We start from the raw sequence: 24,021 nt of genomic DNA on the forward strand, positions 1-24,021 counted from the left end.
CGTTTCCATACCAGTCTGTTTATGTTACTGGTGCATATAATAGATACACATATATAAAATATGTATTACATAATATAATAACAGCAATTCGTATTTTTATCTCTAAAAACTTCTAGAGATCATTTCTCCCCAACTGTGGTATAGCTAGATATTTTGAAAATGAATGGAAGGAATAGAGCAGCTAGAGTTTTCAAATACTATCTAAATTAATGATTAATTTACTGCCTCTTCTTAAAGCAGAAATGTGTTGCAAATTTTTTTTTTCTTTTCTTTCTTCCTTTCTTTCTTTCTTTTGAAATGTATCGTTCTGTTAGGTTTAACTTGTATGATTTTTCACTTTCTCAGCAAAGAGAAAGGATATTTTGTGTCCCCCAAAGCACAGGCCAATGTTCTTTTTCTACTTGTGTTCAAAAAACTAAGAAGCGCGAACCAAAATGCCACTTTATGGATATGTTATTTTTAATTTGTATGTGTGTGTGTGTATGAGTGTGTGTGTGCAATAGCTAATAAAAAAGAACAACCAGCCAACATAAATGTGAATTTGATATGTGACCTGTGTTCAATGCCAGCAGTTTTCAGAAATTTCAGATCAAGACTGAACTTCACTGGAATTTATTTAAATCTATTCTATAATGCTGATTTTTGCTTTTATTTTAAAAAACAGTGTACAGTTGACCCTTGGATGACACAGGTTTGAACTGCGCAGGTCCACTTACACATAGATTTTTTTCAATAGTAAATACTACGGTACTACAGGATCCTCAGTTGGCTGAATTTGCAGATGTGGGAGTGCAGATACGAAATCATGTATATGGAGGGGCAACTGTAAATTATACTCGGATTTTCAACTGGATGTAGGGTTGACACCCCTAACTCCTGTGTTGTTCAAGGGTCAAATGTACTTTTAAACTTTGTGTGAGCATACGTGAGAATTGCCCTATTATTCTTTCAAGGTTTTTCTGGTACTAATTTAAAAAACCATCCACATAAAACTTATTGCTGAATTTAACTTTACTGTGCAAAATAATTTGAAATTTTATCCTAGCTTTATAAAAGTTTTAATTTTATATTTACTTTTAAGTATTTTCCCTCTAATATATCTGTACACTTTAAACAATTTTATTACATTCTGTAATTGGATTCCGTGTATCCAAAACTAGCTTGGAAGAGGACAGATGATTATAAAAAAAAAAATCACCCAATAAAGAATTTTTGTTCAGATAATAAAATGTTTTCAAGGACTTGAAAATGAAGATATTGTATCTCATTGTTCCAAATTTATGATTTTTTAGTCATTAAAAAAAAGACATGACAATTAGGTGGTATTCTCCTAAAGCAATAATTTGAAATATCTGTGGACATCATAGAGTTGTTTTTTTTTAAACATCTTTATTGGAGTATAACTGCTTTACAATGTTGTGTTAGTTTCTGCTGTATAACAAAGTGAGTTTTTGAAGTATTCTGGAAACCAACTTTTTGGTAAAAAGAAATTAAGATATATCATTTCCATGAGTGCAGTGAGATGAAACCTATGATGTTAACATAGCAAATGTTTCTCTACCTCTTTGGCTTTTCTGTCTCTTCTTGACCCCAAGCTAGTCTTGTCCCTAGTCTTCCCTTATTTTCTCTTTGTAATTACTTCTTTGGGGAACTCCTCTATTTTCAAGGAATCAGATAATTATGAAATCTGCATTATTAAATCTATTTTTAAACCCTGACTGCTCATCCAGTCTCTCATTCCCACTATATCCCACTTCTAATTCAGTATTTCCCAATTGAATTCTTTCTCTTCCCCCATAAACCTGGTAACCTTCTTAAAAAGGCCATTTCAGACAGTTGCATTACCCTTTTCCCAATTTCTCAGATTCTTTACTAGGTTGGTCAAAAGCCAGTTAGTCTCAGTTCCCATACTTACTACCCTAGCCCAGAATTCTGTCACCTCATTATTATCAAATGATTGTTACCACATTCCCCAAGATAACAGTTTTCACTCTAAACGGTTTTACTTATTGCTATTGAATAAATTTTCATAAAACATCACTTTCCTATTGCTTTTCACCTGCTTCAGAACAAATAGCACGTTATTGACTATGCAGCCAATTCCAAGCTCTTTGACTTACTTCAAAGACTGTATAATCTGAAACTACCTTACTCACCCATACATATTTTTCCAGTCTTTTCAACCAATACTTTATACATGCTGATTATTTCACTGCTTCACCTTAATACTAAGCTCACTCTAACTCTGGCTTTTGTTTAGTAAGTTTCTGCTTTTTGCTTTCTGTTCATGTATTTGACCCACATTTTGAGGCCTACTTCAATTTTATCTCTTCCGTTTAACAATTTGCTATATTCTTGCTGTTCTCAATACTTGTATAATCTTGTATTCAGTCCTACAGGATTAACCTTTTTAATAGGTTTTTAATAATTTTGTGAGTTAGTATTAGCTTCCTCAAAGATGTTGAGATTTCCCTGAAGGGGGTTATGTTATGAATCTCTCCTTTAACTCTTCCTTACCCTTAGTATCCAGCAGAGTGCTGAATTTACAAAAGTCCTCAATAAATGCTTGTTAATTAATTGATGATTTTCTTAAATAAATCTATGTCAAGTGATGGAAAATAAAATTAGAATTGAATTCTTATTTTACCAGAATGAGAAACACATAAATTAGAATTGAACTCTCTAAGTAGACTTTGAGTAGAATTTCAGAGAAAGAATGTTATACCTCATTTTGTATGTATTTTTACCTTTTTCAAAATATTTTCAAATTTACTATTATAATATATCTCAGAAGCTCTGAAATGCCTGAAAAAAAGGATCAGGAGGCTATCAGTTGTGACACTGTCAGCTACTTACTACTTATACAAATTCTGTTGACACATGAGTAAAAAAAGAAGGTTCCAAAATATGCAAATATGCTCACAGAATCAGACATCATTTGTCTGATTCCTATGATGTCAATATTTATACCCTCATGCTAAAACCTGTCTTTTATAACCCTGTGCTAGACTTAACTTCCTACTGGTATATCAGAAGTCTATAAATAAGTAATAGTAAAAAATTTAATCCTGTTCTTCACAATGCAGAATTGCAGAATTAATACCACTAAGCTACTATCATAGGATCCTATGAATTTTAATCCTACAGGAGGAACAATTTCCTTTCTTTTCATTTAAATAAGTAGTAATATGACAGTAAGAACAGCTTTCCAGTCTACAGTTTAACTGTAATCCTTAAGTAGAGTTTTTCTAAATAGTTCTTACTATTTCCAAGTTAATCTGGAAGACCTTATAGATTTGCTCATCCTTGACTGGGCAAAATGTAATCAGTACTACTTTTAATTTCTTAATATGTGTAAAATTTTAATAAATGAATAATACTCTTATCATAGGCAATAAAAGGTTTAGAGGAGAACAAAAACTACATGAAAGTTTCACATTAAAAATATCATAGCAAAACTTAATATATTATAGAAAGTAAGGAGATAACACTTTAACAATGATCAATAAAATATGGTTCATTGTTTTTTTTCTAAAGAGCATAATCTAATGTAGAATAGAATGTATTAAATAAAATCTGTTTTTTGGAAGGCCACATTTTTAAATCAGACTTTCAAACTATCAAGAAGATGAATATACTAATTATTCAGAATGATGATTTTCTGTGGAAAGTTGGAATTTCAATGGATGGAATTCTCAAAAAAGAATATCTCATAATTTTCCAACATTACTGTAAATATGACTTTCAGTACACTTTTTAATAATGCATATAAGCACAATAAAGCTCCTAAGTAAGTGTGGTGCATGGTTTTTATAGGAAATGCAAGAAAAACTTTAAAAGCATTCTTACCTCTTTGCTTTCTTCTAGTTCTGACTCACTGCTGAACTCTTCAGTATTTAAGTTTTCAAAGTCAGACTCTCCAACAGCAATTGGCACTGTTACAGTGAGGCTGGGATTATTTATGAATGACATATAATCATTTTCATCAATTACATATTTTTCAACACTGCTTCCAGTACCTACACCACTGGTGGTTCCATTCCCATCCTTAAGATAATTAAGCTCTTTGCTTATTTCAATTCCAGTATTGTTGGACACACATCTTTCTATTTTGTTGCCTTCATGGATTTCTATAACTTTTGGCTTTCTGCAAAAGGTTTTTTGGAAACACTCCTGTATCTTATTTTTCACATAATCAATTCCCTTTTGCATCCTTCCTACTGCAATCTGGAGATTGTTCATTTCATTATCATCATCAGTGGCAGCAAGATTGTCTGAGCTAAATGAACTCAACAATAAGGCCAGAAAGAGGTTCAGAACCTAAAAGAAAAAAAGAAAATTTGCTCTATTAATATTGAAGTATGCATAAACATAATAGCTTAAACAGGGAACTCATAGATCTTTGCTAAAATTAATTCAACAACTGCTTCTTAAATGCTTACTGTATTTCAGAAACCTTGTCTTAATCACACACCATTTAAAGAACCTGAAATCTTCTACCTGCTCTAAGGACAAAATGGTAAAACAAGCACCCTTCCTTTCAAACCGAGAAGGATAACAGGAAACTGGAGGTTCTAAGATTTAAATTGTGTGTACTCAGGGTTGCCAGTGAAAAGACAAAAATCCCATTTTTGTGGTTTTGGCCAATGAGAAAAAAAGAGATATTTTCATTTTAGTCATTTTACTGCATTTTACCAGTTTGTCTAGGGAATGTCTAGCTTCATGTGTGTAAATAATGAATTTATTTATTTAATAGCCTGATGGATATGTGTTAAAACAACATACTTGAAATACAAATTCCATTGTCCAATGACCACAAACTTTTATAGCAGCAGAAATTACTAAAGGCGAATTATAAAAGGTTTAACACATTTCTCATTAGTATACTCTGAAATATATGTGTCCAAATAGTTCAACAGATGGAGAGAAGTCTAAAATTATTCCAGGGTTTAGGCTGGACCCATATAATGTAAATTACTTTTCTTTTTCCTTTTTTTTTTTTTTTTGCAGAAAATATGAAGAAATCTCAGAGTATCATTTGGATACATGGGGAAAATATTACCCAATTAACTGATAAAATATGAATAATAGAAGAAGAATTCATTATAGCTGATGCAAAAGAAAATTTATTTATAGGAATATTTTTAGCTTGAAATGTAATTACTGAGTTTCAAAAAATGTTACATGGTAGGAAGACTCATGCTAAGCCAGAACCCCAGTTTGTTGCCTTATTTTTATGTCAGATTTGTTCAGAATCTAGAGCTTCCTTATTTACTATTCTGAAAAAAATTGCATGTCCACAGATATCCCACAAACATTCTTTTAAGCAATCTCATTTGAAATGTACTTCTCAAAGGAAAGGTTCAGTATGATAGCGTAAAGAAACACTCTGACCACACATGATTGAAAAATGTAAGCATTAAAACACATAAACATACAAATTGTGCTTCTATATTAGTGCTTTTAAGTCAGAGCTAAAAGTAAGTCTTTTAAATCTGGTCAGTGTTTATACATGTGCATAACTTAAACCGCAATAATTTATTTTCCTTTAATAAAGCAAATTCAGGGAAGAATATATTTCCAAGTTGTTTGGATAATTACAATACATAGCTAAAATATAATGCACTATTTCATTGAAATTTGCCTTCAAAATTTGGTAATATGCAACTTATGCCTCTGAGTAAGCAAACAATATGAACTATCTATGTGTAAAGAACAGTTTCAATACAGTTTCAATAGTCTTTTTTGTTTAGAATTACTGGAGATCATTATCTCATCAAAATAATAACAGAATAAAAAATAATTCAGGCCATAAAAAATAATATTAGGACAAAGTTAATCTTGATAAAAACATTTTTTTTGAAGAAGGAAAACTAAAAACTAATATTTTTGTCCCTGGACTGTCACAGGTATACCTCATGTAATCCTAACATAAACCATAAAATTTCAGTTTTGTTATTCCAGTTTCATAGTCGGGGAATTTTAGGCTGAGAGAACTTAAGCAACTTGTCCATGCACAGAGTGCTAGTACTGGGATTTGAGTCTAGGTTGTTGATGATAAAACCAGATGTGTCTGCTGCATCAGGCCACCTTCTTAGCCACTGTCTGATCTTGTTCTTAATTATAAGCGTTTGTAATACATACGTACCACAAGGTTTCCAATGACCATGACCAACATGAAAACAATAAGGCACATGGCTTGACCGGCGACCTCCATGCAGTCCCACATGGTCTCTATCCACTCTCCACACAGCACTCGGAACACAATCAGGAAGGAGTGGAAGAAGTCATTCATGTGCCAGCGTGGGAGCTGACAGTCACTAGAAATCTTGCAGACACATTCTTTGTAGCTCTTACCAAAGAGCTGCATGCCGACCACGGCAAAAATGAAGACGATGATGGCCAACACCAAGGTGAGGTTACCTAGAGCCCCCACTGAATTGCCAATGATCTTAATTAGCATATTCAGGGTGGGCCAGGATTTTGCCAGCTTGAAAACTCGAAGCTGTAATCAAGTGAAAATATACTCTTAGTAGTAGTCACAATATAATTTAAAAAGTTAGTTAGACATCATTTTATCAGTATGATACTATATTGTAGTCCCACCTCTGAGGAATATAAAATCTCAAACTGTACTAAAATTCAAATCCAGAAAAAAGTGTTACTAATACTGGAATTGTAAATCAAATCATAATATCATTTAAATGCAATATAAGAGAGGGAAAATATTTTAGAAATGATAAAACATTTCTGATTCATCAACAGATATATCCATGAAAACAAATTAATACTTTGATTACAGACATTTGTGAATTTAGCAAGCTAATGTCACCTCCAACTATATTTTAGAGAGTAAAAAGAAATATTAAAAGTATGAGTTGTATATTTTTAATGGACATTTATAATATAAAAGTAAAATAAACTAATTTGATAAACTTAAGGAAAAGCTTCTTTTCAATTTGAAAAATACACATTTTACTTAATTTCCAATAAAATTTTGCATATTTTTAAATAATTTTTTTTGCTAAATTCAAAAAAATTTGTTATACCATTGTCTAAAGTGCTAATGGGATCAACTATTTTCCCACATATTCCTTTAAAGTAGTTACCACTAATATAAGTAAGGTTGATAAAAAGATAAGATTAATTGGATGTAAAGTTTTTATTTATATTTCTTTATAGACTTTAAAGCAAAAAAATTTTTTTAATGAATTTAAAACATAATTTTAGAAACACGTGTGTTTTTAAATGTGCCTTACATAGTTAATTATTATGAAGTGTTTCAACCATTTTTCATCATTCTTGATAAACAGTCACACTCAGCTTTAAAGAGAACATTTATATATTTTCTTAGAATATCACACATATTGGTTTAAGTTTAAAATATCATTAGAGGTAAAAAACTATACACATTGATTCATTTTTGAAATAAGTATTTTGCCAATGAAAGATAGAAATAAACATAGTCTATGCAGATACCAGTCTGAACGATCTCAGTACAGACAGTCCCTCCACATTTGCCAGGCCAAGCTCCATTAAACTAAGGCTGACAATAATTCCATCAAAGATATTCCAGCCCTCTTGGAAATAATAATATGGATCCATGGCAATGATCTTGAGGACCATTTCTGCTGTGAAGATTCCAGTGAAGACCTAAAGTAAAATAGAGATCAGTACTTCACAAGCATTGAAAAAGTTTTGACACTCTAAGAATTTGTAAAGAAGGTTAAATAGTTAGGAGTAAAAATATCTAAAATTTAAAGTGAAGAAATGTGACAAATGGATATACAAGTTTAGTATTTTTTTTCAGGGGAATATTTTAAGTGGATTTGTGTTAGTTAATGAATCTGCTAGATTTCCAAGACAATGCTGATTGGAAAACATTTCATTGTCCACATTTGAAATCTGATACTAAATAATAGCTACTGAATTATTGCCCTTTTTGGTACCCTATGCTTCTACCATAATCACAACCAATTTTTTTGAAGTATTGCATTAAGAACAATTTATGTATTATTGGAAGTCACTCAAAAATTACTTCAAGTTGGTAAAAACCATATTTTGTTCTTGATTTTTATTATTTTTTAAGGGACACCATCTTATTTCTATAATTTTATAAACATTCCTGAAATAAGAGTGAGTTTGCCACAAATGTTTTATAATAATTATCTCTGGATTTATGCCTCAGAATTAAGGTTAATGGATAAGTAGAGCAAGGAACTGCAGATTTAATTGAAAGCATCAGGAGAACATTCTCAGTATGCATACACCCACAATTAGGCTTAATAAATTATTTGAGTGGCTAGATGAATGCCTATTTGAAAATGGTTTTGTTTTTTAATTCAAAACCACAGGCTAAGATGCCCAAGGGCATGAAGAGCTATGAAATTACTCTTGCGAAAAATCTTTTAAAGCAATTATATTAATTAACTATAGGTAAAAGCTGCATATTATGACTAAAGTCAAGCTTACCACTTACCAAGGTAAATCAGCCTTTACCTTTAAGGAACTTTGTCAAAATAACAGTATCAAAATTATTTGGTTTCCTAAAATATCATATTAATTAAAGGAAATCTTGTTCTACTCTTACAAAGTGTAATTACAGCTAACATCTCATTTTCCCAATCACAGAAAGACCTAAGGGAAATACTCATACCAGAAAAAATAGCTTAACTTCAGTTCATCATTCATTCACTCAAATAGAAGTAAAATGTAATTCAAGCAAGCTTAGTACATGAAAATCCAGATATGCTGGAATGCACATTAAAAAGTGATTTCATTTATAGAAGGACTTATCCTGGGATATTTTTTCCCTGATGAATGTAAAATAAGTTATGATTTATATGAATTTTATTTCTTATATAAAGTTTTAGGAGCAGCTACTATTTGAAATAAACAGCCTGATTATAGAAATGTATTACTTAAATTGAGTTAGAAACAATCCAGGTAAATGATCTACAAATATCTCTTCCTACAGAAAATCATAAGTTGAACTTTTCGGATATTCTGAAATGACTAGATGATGTCCTGCATTTTAAAAACCCATACCTTAAACTTACATTCTTTCATCTAAAATTTAATCCCAGCATGAAATTCTCTTTAAAAATAACATTTTAATTACAATTTGCAGTTTAATGTCATAGCTATTTATCTCTTTAAATGCTTTCAATTTAGGCCCTAAAAATCACTGGGATTGTTTTAGGTACATTTTAGTCTAGTTTAGCATTGTCAGTGATTAAGAGTTTTGAAAAAATCTTTCTCATTCTAGCAAAGGTCAACTAAGTCTATTGATCATGATGCTTATGTTTATAAAATTTTAAAACTCCATCAAAAAATGCTAAGAACACAGACAACTGCAACCCCTGGATATGTATATGGTTATGTACATAAATCCGTGTATGGTTTATAAACATACATTCTGCTACCTTTGAATTTCTTTATCATGAAGAATTTTTAAGACTAAGACAATTAATAAAAACATACTGAATGTTTATTGTTTGGACTTAGCCTAATTATAATATATCTTGTCTTCTGAAGAAGCTTTTTGTTTTTTGAAATTTTGGATTATATGTTTCTGTAGCCATTCATTCATTAATAAAAAATTGCTGAGTACTTACTAGACGTTGTACTAGGCTTTGAAAATGCAGTACTAATTAGGATATACAAACTGAGATTGCATAAACCTAATTCATTTAGGCTGATAAATTTCTAATGGACAATACACCTATAGGCTTCCTAAGCCAGCTTCTTTAATGAGGAGATAAGTTCAGTGAAAAGTTTCTAACCTATTGTACGTGATGACATAAGACAGTCAGCAAAAGTGTAAGTGCTAAAGATGGGGATGAGAATCAGCCTGGGAGTCTGGACCAAGAGTAAACAAATTTCGAGCATTTTGTTTTGGGGGGCACTGGGCTTGGATGATCAGATGTTAGGGCTTAAAGTCTCAGTTCAGGGATAAGAAAGTTTCCTTACTGAGTATTTACTTAGAGAGGGAAGTTCTGTTGGTACATACATTAAAAAGATAGAAATGTTAGTTCTAAAAGCTCAAGTTTGAATATTGATCAGTTTGCTCCACAGAACCTCTTCTTGTCCAGACTGACATTCCACTCTTTTGTAGTGAATTTGACATAACTGTAGCCGCCTTTCGCTCCATTACTATTAGCTTCTTGTTTTAATGGTTTTAGTTTTATCATCCCCATGCCTTTTGGATTTGTATCTTTAAATATTTGTTGTTGTTGTTGATTCTTTTTTAGAGGATGAAATTGAAGTATATTTAAAGAAAAATGGTGGGACATCATTTAACATTTATGATTTTCTTTTATCTTATCTGTCAAATGAGGATAGTGAGATGATTCATCAGGTCTGTGTTTAATATTCTTGGATTTCTATCAGTATTATATTGCTTAGCAAATTTTATTACAAACTGTAGTATACACACAATTATTTTTACACAAGAGCTTTATTAGTAGTTGTTAGAAAGAGGCGAGAAGGCAGTTTTATATTACACTAGGAGAGGAGTTAGATGGCCAAATAGCACTTCTTCATTGATGCGAGAGGCTCCCTAGGTTAGGTCTAGAATTTGGCTCCCATGGGTTTTATCTTTCAATAAATGAGCCATTTTTTTCCTTCAAAAAGTTATCATGCCCCTTTCCTGAGATTTTGAATTCATATCCTACACCACACCATTTAATTAAAATAATTTTGCTAATTATGTTTCTTTAGACTTTTATTTGCAAATAGCCTGTAAGATTTTTAGAACAGGTACCATTTTCTAAGTTCCCATCTAGGTCTAGCAGAATAAAGGGATATCATGGACCTCTAATCACTGGTTAGGAGAGTTATAGTAAGAAAAATAATTAGTGTAGGAGCTACAGATCTCTATCGCTATTCCCTGAAGAAAAAGTTACAGGTTAGTTGGAAATGTTTGTATGATGAAGAGGTTATCTAACCTACTATGATTGATGGAAGATTCCTTGCTTATAGAATCCCTAAGATGAGTGCATGGGTTTTATAATGGTTAAAACAAAATTTAAAAACAAAAGCAAAACAGAGCATCTTAGAGAAACTCAATAGAGATTTGAGGTCTCTTGATACTCAAATCTGATCAATCCAATCAACAGGAAGTGATGTAATTTTTATATGCTCCAGAAAGAGGAAACAAAAAGGCACATTGATCTAAGTAAAGACTGGAAGTTCCACAACTCTTTTATGGAACATTCTTTTGTTATCAATTCAGCCAAAAAACTCGATGTCCTTATTTGTAAGGCAGTATGCAATCATTTGAGTAGTAATAAACTCATCCATAGAAATTTTAAATTTATTTTAATGAGCAAACTGTAAACTCCCCACAAAATATGCAATGTAACATCCATCTATGGAGTATAATATAAATCCAAATTCAGCTAAGTACCCATGCTATAAGGAACATATTCTCTCTTTTTCTCTATGTGTGTGTGTATATATATATATATATATATATATATATATATATACATACATATAATTTTTCATATATAAATATTTATTATAAAGCTTGTTATGGGTATAAAATAAGATATGCAAAACTATGAAATACTTTACAGATATACAACATTATTACTACAATAATAATGAGCTTTTAGCCAATAGTAACAGTCAGTTTACACATTCTCTTATTCCTAAGGTTAGAAATAGTTAAGACTGTTCTTTGTCATCTACACTCTGTCTTCAAGAGCCTTGTTTTCCCAACACTAAGCTCAGCTTATGCATGGTTCTACCACAAACAGTCAACCAGTGGTAGAAACCCACTTCCCTACTTCATTATCTCCATCACTACTCAAAGTTACAGATTTTAGAATGAGGGACATCTAGTCCAACACACTGTGCTCATGAGAAGGAAATACTTGTGACTTTTTAAAGACCACCCAGATATTTAGCATGGACAACTGGATTTGGACCCAGATTTGGTGCTTTAGTCTAGTGCTTTTCCATTTGATTGTCCTATAATCCAATGTCTCTTATCCTGTCCCTCCATACTCAGTTGCTTCAACATTGAAATTCTATAAAACCTCAGTTTCCTGCTTCACTCTGACAAATTTCCAAAATTTTCCCTAACTGTTCAACTTCCCTAACTGTCTAATATCCTGGGAAAAATACAGCAGCTAGAGCAGAACTATTTTCCGTCAGTATTTCAAAGAAAGGTTAATAGCATACAGAAGAGGAAGGAAATTGTTTATTGAGCACACGCTAGATCCCAGGCACAGTGCTACGTGTTTTCACATTATCTCATTAGACCTTCACAACAACTCTGGGAGATGAGTATTATTATATCCATTTCAATAATAGAAAACAAAGACTCAGATTTTTTATCAGACTTGTCCAGATGCTTCATTATTAGTAAGGTCAAACCCAGTTCCACCTGACTCCAAACCCATGTTCTTTTATGAAAAGATGCTGCATGATGCCTTTTTGGGTAGGAAACAACCAGTTGGTTATTTATCGAGCTACAACCATGTAAACACTCTGCAAGACACAAAAGAATAATGGGATGTGAGCTCTGCAATGGAGTAATTTATAGTAGATTTTGTTTAATATTCAACCATGTTCTATTCACAAATGCATTAGGAATTAAGAAAAAGTGTGTTTGATGTGGGCTGAGTATCATATTAGAGGAGATGAGGCTTCAGTTGGACCTTGAAGAATATGAAGAATTGAGATGAAGTGATTTGAGTTGGAATACTTTAAATGTGAAGGTAGAGAACAGTGAAATACTATCCCATATGTAAGCATATAAACATTTGTGTGTTATAGTGACAAGGCTGTTCTGATAAGGCTGGTGGTGGTTGGTTAGGAACCAAAGGAAAATAAGCTGGTATAGGAAGGATGGAATCAGATAGGGAGTTTTGAAAACCAGGTAAGAGTGTTGAACCACAAATATAGGCAATAGATACTTTAGCAAGATGAAAGCATACTGAGTGCAGAGTACTAGAAATATGATTTTAATAGTAGTTATAGGAGTGAAAAAGTTGATACCTTGAAAAAAAGAAATAATGGGTCTTCATATAAAATTGTATAAATATATAAGAAATAAAGAGAAAGTAAGTCAAATGGCTATCTTTGAAGCTGGAAGGCTCTTTGAAGTTGGAAGGCTACTACTAGAGGTAATACAAGACTAAACTGAGATTTTTAGGGCTTTCAGTAAATTGTGAGAAAGATGATATTTCAGATGTCACATACTGTGTTTAAAGTTATCCTGGAGCAATGATCCGTAACTGTTGGAAATACAGGAATGGAACACAACTTACACCATAATTGTAGATAATACCTAGAGTTGTTGAGTACATATTAATATTGAGTGAAAAACCTAGCCTTAATAGGCAAAAGAAGAGAAGTCCAGACAAGGAAGCAGAGATAGAGTGATTGGAAAGATGAAGGAGAAATCATCTCCTTCCTATGAAGGAGAAATTAGACAAAAAAATCAGTGTCACAGGTGTCAAAGATGAAGAAAGTGTCAAGAATCCGGTGGGTGTTCTATAATGCAGTGAAGTTGAGTTCTCTTATTGGAGTAGACATTTATGCAACTGTCTGCCCAGTATTCGCTTTCTTCTTTCTGTTGGGAATAGTTCCTCCACCTGTGTAATTCCTAAGGACTGCCATTTTCACATGACTCCACCCTCGCCAATGTTGATGAAACCACAGGTGAGCATCTGACCCAGGTTATGCTGAATAGAGTCCTATCACAAGAGTCCGAGCTGGAACTGAAAAAGAGATCCAGTCTTTTTCCAGTGCAGAGGTTACATGATGTAAAACCAATGAGCTATGGCTGATCATGTTCCTGACCTACAGACAAAAGATGCAATGAATGTTTGGGCTATATCCAGTCCCTTGGTTAAAGGATATCCTGAAGCCCAATTGCAAAATTACCCTTCATATGGTTTGGTAGTTCATCTTTTTCTTTCCATTCCATGAGTCAGTCTTTTTACTTTCCTCTTAAGCTAGTTTGAGTTCTGTTTCTGTCTTGTGCCAAAAAAGAAGGTCTTGATTAATAAACTATGTAAATTCTTTTCTTACTTGTTCATCCATTTCAGATTCTTCATGTACATTTAGGAGGAAATGTACATGTCAGCATACACATACACAGATGTCTGCCCAAGTAACTTGAACCAAAAATGTGGCTAAATTACAAATGCATTTTTATCAACTATTTCTTCTCTTCTGTGAATTCTACTGAAGCATTTTATTAAGAAGTTCAATTTGAAACAACTATGCCCTCTTTTGCACAGAAATCAATCCTTATGTATTCCCTTCAAAGAACATGATTTCTTCAGAAGCTATGTGTGCTAAAACTGCATGCTTGTGGAGCCAGAATTAGACGTCATTGTTTCTCTGGACCTATAATTCCAGCAAGAATGACAGTAAAGATTTTAACAAGTTTACAAAGGGTAAGACACCATGATCAGTCAGCACAGATGTTGGTCTCAATAGTCAGCATTTATACCAGAATTCTAGACCTTATCACTGAGAATACCTTCAATATTCCTTTAGATATTTCTTCCTGTGAAGAAAGAGGGTATAATTTGGGGGTTCCACACAGCACAAATGGATTTCTTCTTTGGTCTATCTGCCCCATCCCTGACAAAGTAAATAAGTAAACATCAGATGAACTCACCAGGTTTCCTACAGTCAACACACTACTGAATTGACCAGTCATTGGGTAGTGCTCCATGGCCATGAAGAGGGTATTTAAGACAATGCAAATAGTGATGGCAAGATCAACAAATGGATCCATAACAATTAAATTCACAAGATGCTTTACTTTTAACCACAGATCACAGCAGTCCCAGATCAAGAACACATTGGCAAATCTATACCAGCATGGTGGACATTTCTGCCTAGATTCTTCAAGCTCTGGAGGAACAATAAAGAGTAAGAGTAGTAAATAACAATAAAAACAAATTATTATTGTTGTAGATTATACATTATTTGATAAAATTGATGCTTCTGCTTGGGGTTGGAAGTTCATATTAGTTTAACAGACTTGAGAAGACAATCCCATTAAATATTTTCACAATATATTCATTAAAAATATCAAGTAAATAAACTTTCTCCTTTAATTAAACAGAAAATAAATTCTTTGAATTTAATATTTTGCGTCAAACTAACTTAATTACCTATTAAATAGGTAATGGGTCATTAAATTGCTATATTTTCTTTATCAAAACAGAATTTTAAAGTAAGCTTTATAGAACTATTAAATATATCAAACAATTATTGTTTCTTTTGAAAGACCTTTTTAAGAATACTGTCTAAAGCTGTGATACTTATTAATATGTGTGACCCATTCTTTCCTCTCTCTGTCTCCACATCAGCACTGATCTTCCACACACTGAGAATGTAGTATGTCCTTCTTTTTAATATAGATTTAGACCCAAATCTAGTTCTGTTATTCATAGTTACTCATATTTTTCAGAATTTTAGCTTAATATATTAAAAAGGCACTAGTAATTTAATGGGTGAAACCTATTATAATTATTATATGCCCATTTGTATATCCAGTACACCAATGGGATAAGATACAAAATGTAATTGAAGTTTTCTAAAGAATTCATATTAGATATGACTTATAAATGATTTATAAAATAGCAGTACTAATATAATATTCCTCCAAACTTGAAGAAATGGGGACTTAATGAATGAACAAGGAAGTAATAGTTGCTGCCCATTCCTGTGTATCAAAATCAACAAATATTTGTGTCAGCTGTTCATTGGAGGAACGTAATGGTTTCTGTGTATTTGGAAGATGGAGGAAAAAATCTTTTTTTAGGGTCCCTGTCGAAGTGGAGCACAGGTTTTGATTTCTCCAACTCATATGCCTCCCCAACCCATCACTACCTCCATGCCTGGACAACAGATTGAAGCTTGAAAGAGATGTTTCCTTGTGCTTCTACACACCAAAACTTAAAAAGGCAAGTTTTTACTCTAATTGCTTAAGGATAATATAACATAAGGATAAATCCTCACTGATGAGGTATCAAGTGGTGAAATATCGCTCTTCAGATGAGAACCAGAATCAAAAAGAAATAAGGACAATATTAATTTTTATAATCAATGTGATAATAGTGTATTCCATATATTATCTACTTAGGTCTATTATACAGTTTTGATCTTGGGTAACTGACTTGCGTAATTCTATGGGAATAAGTAATAGTTCCATAAAGTATATAATCATAGGAAGCTGACTATCCCATGACCTTCTTCTTACCCTCCATCGTGTTAGTCAGGATGCTGGCTATGCTCATGGCTCTTTGTCTTCCGGAGGAATCCTCTAGCATCTCCATTGAAATCTGGTAAGAACTTAGCCTTCTCTTTCTGATTTCTGTTTCAGTGGTGGTACCCTGCAAACCAAACACTGCTGGCTCAAACCACCCTTTTCAATGAATAATACAACACAACATAGCATTTCTATGGAAAGGCATGCTACATGCAGTTTTCCCAAGTAACAATTTTCAAGTAATAGTAAAATACTAAATTTATTATATAGTTATAAATGCTTAAAACAATCACAGGTGATACCCTGAAGGGTTAAAACAAGAATTTACCAGTTGGATGCAGTTATATAAGGCAGTTATGTTGCAGAAATATTTTAGTTTACCTGTTGGAATTTTCAGGGAAAATTTTCATAAGCCTGCCAAAGTCATATATTATTCCATTTCATTCAAATGCAAGGTATTTTAACTTATCTCAATGATTAATAATCAGATCAATCTTCCCCCAAAACAAATAATAGTATTATATAGTCTTAAGGCTGAATTATTATCTTTGAGGCTATATTGAAAATATTGACATATATGGGCCAATTTTTTTCCCATGCACAAACACAGATGTACAATGAAATGTGTGTGCTTTCCTGAGATTTCTTTAATTATTTCTATATGCCATCCTATAAGAAATCAAAACACTTTAGAGTCATTTAATAGACATCAAAACATTTTAGAGTCACCGTAATATTGACAGTTGTATGAAAAGTGCCCATTATCAATATATTGGTCATTACAATATTTAATTTTAAGTATATGAAATTTCCAGAATATGAATAGATTATTATACAATTCTGGGTCGACAAACATCTGTAACAGCAAATTGGTTGTCAAAGTGCCCATTATTTTGTGCTGGTAGGTCTACTGAATTTGCAGATACGAGTTTCATCCCAGTCTCTAAAAACTGGGCTCTTTTAACCTAAAGCATTTGAAAGTTAATGGTCCCACACAATTCAGTTGGTTCTAAAGATCCTATTGTTTTCCATTCAATAAATCATATATTATTTTTAAGGACTTTCATTTTGGGGAAGCAGGATGGTATAACAGGCTAAAATGCCCAGGCCTTGGTTATTTTAAATTGGTGTATAATGTCAGTAGAGCTAATTTATTATCTATTATCACCTCTGGCGGAAGTTGTCCAGTAGGTGAGGTTAGAGCTGACGGTCCACCCACCAAGGAAACCACACCATTGCAATCCACAGTGCTGTGCATCTTCCCATTTGCTGGAAGCCCTGGCACCATCCTGGATGACATACTGGCCTGACTAACGTTACTGTTGCGTCGCTCTCCGTGTCTGTGTGGCACAAACAGTGAGTCTCTCCTGCTCTCGCTGTCTTCAAATGTACTGTGTTCATCATCAGCAAAGTCATTTTCAGAACCAATATCCTTTGCCCGACCTCTGAAGCTGAAAATACTTGTTTTGCTATTGCGTCGTGGGGAAAACAGGGAGCCACGGATACTTAAAAGAGACTGAGGAGAGAGCAAGGAAGAAAAGAATTGGGATGGGGGACACAACTATATAATAAAAGTCTTAATATTACAGAATCTATTTGCTTTTGGGTTAGAATAGCCTTGCTCTTAAACACAGGTAATCAAGTTTACAGAGAACACATATGTTTTGATATTTTTACTAAAGACCACAATGCAAATTTAAGTATAAAAGAGTAGTTTTTCTGATTAAGAATTCTGATATGCAATTTACTAAGTGCATGACCACTTCCTTTAATCTTCACTCTAGTACTGTGAGGTGGATTTTGTTACCGTAATGTTCTAGGAGCAGAACCTGATGCTGGAGAGGACAAATGATTCTTTTTGGTAGGTGGCTTTCACTCCTAAATGCTATGGTCTGAAAGGGCACACAACTTGGAAAACAAGTTATGGTTCAAGTGAGACTGTTGGCTTAAATTTAAAATATTTGTACCAAATATGTTACTTTTGGATAATGATTTAAAAACAAAACCATTATCTCTCCATTCTCTAATTTTGAGTTCTAAAAGGAAATTACTCTTTTTTTTCTGGACTTGCTTGTCTCTATCCACATGGGCATAAAAGTCACAAAACGTAACCTATGATGCTATCTTCTAAATTTGCTAACAGTTTCCCAAATGGCTACTAATGATTCACCTGTTTGGAGAGAATATATGTCATAGCAAACACAACAGAGAGAATGCCTAAATTGCTGTATAAATTACTATTCTTACTTAAAATTTAACACTGCCTTAAAAAAGTAACACATTTATACATGACTTTACCAATAAGGGTGATGTAGAAGACACCTTATCCTTCTAATCTCAATTTAATTTTATTAAAAGGAACTGGATGATTCAGAAACTTTTAAAACTATATTTGTTTGTGAATAAATCAAGCAAACAGTTTCTGGTACTGGAAAATGAGGATTTAGCATGAAGCCCCTTCTTTCACTTTTTCAGTGGACTTTAAATCAGCAGCACCAAATATTTCTGTGTTTACTTTAGCCTTGGTGAGTTTTCAAAAACATCTCTATTCTCCTGCAGAATCTTTGTTTGCTACCTTCCTCATTAACAACGACATTTCCAATATTCCCCTCCCACACCCAGCGGTTTCTCATGGCCTGTTCTATCTCTCTGCATAGCCAGGGTAACATATATACATACATACACATACATATGCATACATATCCATATGCCAGCAGGAAACATGCCTGGACTTTCCCTTTCTTCCTCCAAGCTTCGGTGTAAAACCAAAGAAAATAATTCTAGTGGAAAAAAACGTAAGAAAGGCAGACTCCCTCAAATTTATTTTTGGTCCCTCTGCCTAATTAGGTCATGCTGATTTTCTTAGGCTCCATTTTTAGTTTTATTTTTATGGCTTTTCCCTGCCTGCAAAGCACTAGAATAATCTTTTTGCCTTCTGTCTCAGTGATGTTCTGGAAAGATACTATTCATTGAGAAATGTGCTATTGCTTTGGATTTGGTTAGAAACAGTCACAGGAATTATTGACTGCCCAGCTTATCCAGCCTGAGACTGTGTGTAATGTGATAGTTCATGCAGCAGGTTTGTTTACCCAATGTCAGACGGTAGTTAGACTGATTTTCCAGTCATCAAAGTGATCAAGAAATTAGACATTGTGAAGACATTAATTCAGCCCTCAGTAATAAGGAATGGTAATGTTTTTAATCTCTTCAGACTCAATTTAAATTATCAATATAATATTTGTATGTTCAGACTCATATTTGAAACCTTAGTGTGTTTTTTTAGGTCCCAGCTTTTTGGAATTGGGATTCAGTAAGCAGGGGGTAGGACTCTGGAATCTGAGTATTCAACATACATTCTAGGTAATTCTAATGTAGGTGGACCTCACCCTACACTCAGAAGAATACCAACTTTGTCTTACACTAATTCCTAGGATGGTTCAGTACAATCATCTGAATGTACCTGTGTTAGAATACTGTCTTTGGAAACTGAAAATCTGTATACACAGTACTGGTTGGGAGTATGTGGTATGTGTGTACATCCATAACGTATCTGGTACATGCCTTTAATTTGCATGTTTTTATGTCAGGGTGTTTTCAAAGGCGTTCCAGATCCTTGGGTTTATTTGAAACTTCTATTCAGTCTTTGGAAAGTATAATAATGGGTGTGAGCACAGCTTTCAAGGCAACAGAGACTGAGAAAAGAAGATAGCAAAAATAGTATTGAGAGAAAATAAACCAAAAATAACACACTAGAAGATGCAGCAGAGTGGAGGGAATACCCACAGCTGTGGCAGCCCTTTTTCTACGGAAAACAAGCTTTTATGCTTTAAGGACCTAAAGGCCATCTTTCTTTGCCTCAGGCATGCCAAAATATAAACTCCAGGCATCTTTATTATTTTGTTTTGCCTTGTTCCAAGAAGGTAAATCTGAACCCTTTTTCTTAATTTTCAGTAACAAAAGGGAAAATAGAAGAATTTCGGTGTGTAAGGCACAATCCTGCATGTAGGGACTGAACCTGAAGTGGACTGGGATGTCAAAATGGAAGATGCAGGGAATTTGAAGATATTCTAGTAGAAGCATGTGAAGTGAGAATTTGTTGGAAATACTCACTTAATAGCATTTCAAGTTAAATATATGTAGCTTATCAATGTTTTCAATAAGTCAACAACTACACTTGGTTCTAGCTGTAAAGCTTCTGGTTTAAAATACTCTCCTCATGTCCAGACAACAAAGATAAAATCTTTGAGGGGATTCACTTTCCATTGTATGCCTTTAAGTACTTTTTCATGTTGTCTAGGAACACGTATTATCTATTTAAGAATAAAATAACATAATAAATATAAAATAACATCTAAAGTTTTTGTTAGTAGAGGACAGGGTACCCATTATTTATGGCTTCTTGGCCTTAACATTGTTAGAAGATATATTTGTGTTGAACATTATGCCATGTCCATCTTATGCCTCCTATCCCCACTACCTCCACTGATTCTCTTTCCTTTTAGAGAGCTTGTTTACACAACCAGACACTGTAAAGTGCTTCTGGTATATTTTTGCTTGTGAGTTGTGGTGATGCTCTCTGCCTGTCTTTACTGGGATATGTAACTATCAATGCTAATAGGCTATTTCTTTTTCTTTTGCAACATCTACTATCTATCTATTCCATCCATTGATCTATCTATCTATCTATCTATCTATCTATCTATCTATCTATCTATCTATCATCCTATCATCTCTTTCTCTCTTCCCCATCTACCTACCTCCCTATCTACATATGTCGTTGTCTCTCTATTTACAAATATGAAATGAACTACATATAATGTATGTATATGTCAATTCTGTTTTTAGTATTTAAACTCTGGCTTTCAGCTAACTTCCCTTTGCTGTTCTCTCTCTGTGGTTCACTCAACAGAGGCCTTCCAGCTGCTTCTTGAACATTCCGGGCATATTACCACATCAGGGCCTTACACTTGCTCTTCAGTGAGCCTGAAATACTCTTTGATGAGATAGCCTCTCCCCTTGACTCCTCGAAATCTTTGCTGATATTTCTCCTTTACAGTGAGGGCTTCCCAAACCCACCCTATTTAAATTTTTTTTTTTTTTTTACCACCGGTTAGTGCTCCTAATCCCCTTTTCCCACTTTATTTTTTTTTCCATAGCACTTATCACTTTCTGACATAGTCTATAACTTACTTATCTTGTTTATTGTCTATCTCTTCCTTTAGTATAAAGTTCCATGAGGTCAGTGAATTATATTGTTTTGTTCATTGAGATTTTTTTCTAGAACTATTTCTTCCACATAGTAGGTGATCAGTGTGGATTGGCTGAGTGAACTAATCCACAAGCTTTTGGCTGAGTGAACTAATCCACAAGCTTTTATTTGAGCATTATATGATGAAACAGTGATGGAAATAGTGCTATTTTCAAAACACCTAAATATGTTCATGTAATTATTACTACTATGTGTATACATTTGTGATAACTGAAACTACTCAAAAATTTTTAGTTGCCCTAATTTGTAATTCAATGACCCATTTTAACTTAATAAGAGCTCTACTCTTTGTCACATAGGGTTTCTATATATTGCTTAATATATAGAACTCTTTAAGAACCCACAGCTCTTTAAGGTAGACATTATTACCCCATTTTACAGAAATTTTACAAAGTACAAGTGACTCGAACAAGGTCACAGAACTGATTTGGAGTGGAGATATGAACATAAGCCTTCAATCATTATGCTATAATGTCAAATATTCCTAATCTTAATGACTCCTAATAGTCTTAATAATGCTATAATATCAGGAGTGAAGTTTAAGCCAGAAAATCTAATCTGAGAAATTAACTTGGCCTATTGAGCTTCAAGTTAATCCCAAATGTATTATACTCATGTAATACCATACTTTATATTTGTACTATGCAAGGTAATAGTTGGATCTCTTGATACTGGCATTATCTGTAGGGAAATGGTTTTTGTCTTATAAATTTTTGTGTGTGCAGATATATTTTGTCCTAATATGAGAATTCAAGTTATGTTATTAATATAGAGTTTATTTCTTTTTAAAATTCTTACTTACATATTCAGTATAAACTGTAAAATAAACACCCATTGTTAACTAGCATATGCATTTTCCTCTCAGCCAAGAGCCAAACACTATACTGAATTTTGTGCTTATCACTCCATTTTTTCAAAAATATTTGTTCTTTATAAGACCCTTGGATGATGTAGTTTTTTGATTTAACTTAATTATATAGCGTGTCTCGCAAAGCATTATCTTTAGGACATAATTCTGACCCAGATTAATACAATTAGAAGAGTTAATAATTCATAGCCCGTGAAATTCTAATGTAACCAGATAGGGTTCAAAGCCATAATTGTACTTATCACAGATTTCATAACTATTTACTCTTCATTATGCAACTGATAAAACTTATAAACAAAGAGTTGAAACTATTTTCCCTCTTTGACTTGATAATATGCTGAAGAATTGGGTACTTGGCATTAAATCAGAGCTAAAATAGACTGTCTTTAATTTAGTTCTCTTTGAGAGCGTTTAGGTCATAACTTCCTTCTAATGTATCAAGGCATGACACCATATCAGCATAATGGAAGCTCATGACAGTATGGTTCTCATATCAAAAGATGAAAGCAGGGCTTCCCTGGTGGCACAGTGGTTGGGAGTCTGCCTGCCAATGCAGGGGACACGGGTTCGAGCCCTGGTCCAGGAAGATCCCACATGCTGCGGAGCAGCTAAGCTGGTGCACCACAACTACTGAGCCCGCATGCCACAACTACTGAAGCTCGCGTGCCTAGAGCCCGAGCTCTGCAACAAGAGAAGCCACTGCAATGAGAAGCCCACGCGCCATAATGAAGAGTAGCCCTCGCTCGCCGCAACAAGAGAAAGCCCACACGTGGCAATAAAGACCCAATGCAGCCAAAAATAAATAAATAAATAAATAAAATAAATTTAATAAAAAAAATATAAAAGCCCAAATCCAGAGACATTTCTTTTCGAAATTCATACATATCTTGCATCACAACCTCAGATAATAAAGGCAGAAACCCATATGCAAAAAAAGTAGGTTCATTTGAGGTCTCAAAATGGAAAAGGTAAACAAGGGATTACAAAACTGTCTCCCTGAAGAAAAAAGTCTGATAGACAGTTTTCACTCCCCCTACCTCCCAAAAAAGCTGATTAAGAAAATGGTCTCAAAATAGTGCAATGCTTAAAACTGATTACCTTAAAATAAAAGTTATTAATAGTTTAATAAAAGTCCCTTTTAAAGACAATTTAGGGTATAAATTTAAACAATTGTATTAAATGTTAGTTCCCCATCCCTCACTTAAATCAGATATTACAAAAAATATACCAAAATACAGCAATGACAAAACAAACTGGAGCACTTAGTAGAAAACCATACCTGATGAGGGGAGTAGAATTTCTTGTCACTAGTCAGTCGATTTCCATCCATGGAGAAAAGGAAGCTCCTTCTTTTGACACTGTCCTCAGATTCAGATTTGGGAAACCTGTTTCCCGCTCCTTTGTTGTTTCCTTCAAGATGCTCCCTCTGCCTTCTTTTCTTTCTTCGGTTCCTCCACTCCTTAGCACTTTTCGAGCTTAATTTTGATGCTTCTGAGGAGCTTTCCAAGAGCTCTCCTAACCCACCGATTCCACTGAAATCTCTTGAAGCAGCTGCTGCTGCTGCAACTGCCTGTTTAAACAAAGCCAGGCATTATTTAGAACATACAACTTTGGAAAACAGTTGACTGTGATACA

The 24,021-nt window shown here is 33.5% G+C and overlaps 1 protein-coding gene across 19 annotated transcripts in view; it reads right to left on the minus strand.

The window, feature by feature from the left end:
• Positions 1 to 24,021, minus strand: part of SCN3A (sodium voltage-gated channel alpha subunit 3) — a 118,572-nt gene that overhangs the window by 34,038 nt on the left and 60,513 nt on the right. For 14 of the 19 annotated variants that reach the window (XM_082464855.1, XM_082464856.1, XM_082464854.1 and 11 more), the window contains 7 exons: positions 23,666 to 23,956; positions 17,418 to 17,765; positions 16,241 to 16,373; positions 14,648 to 14,886; positions 7,480 to 7,653; positions 6,149 to 6,505; positions 3,850 to 4,320 (listed from right to left, as the gene is read on the minus strand). In XM_082464855.1, the coding sequence (XP_082320981.1) occupies positions 3,850 to 4,320; positions 6,149 to 6,505; positions 7,480 to 7,653; positions 14,648 to 14,886; positions 16,241 to 16,373; positions 17,418 to 17,765; positions 23,666 to 23,956 (2,013 nt within the window). The remainder of the gene's footprint in view (positions 1 to 3,849; positions 4,321 to 6,148; positions 6,506 to 7,479; positions 7,654 to 14,647; positions 14,887 to 16,240; positions 16,374 to 17,417; positions 17,766 to 23,665; positions 23,957 to 24,021) is intronic. The other 5 variants (XM_082464846.1, XM_082464847.1, XM_082464861.1 and 2 more) reach the window with 3 other exon arrangements.

This window comes from Balaenoptera physalus (assembly GCF_965194825.1).
Source record: "Balaenoptera physalus genome assembly, chromosome: 6".
NCBI classification, from domain to species: Eukaryota; Metazoa; Chordata; class Mammalia; order Artiodactyla; family Balaenopteridae; genus Balaenoptera; species Balaenoptera physalus.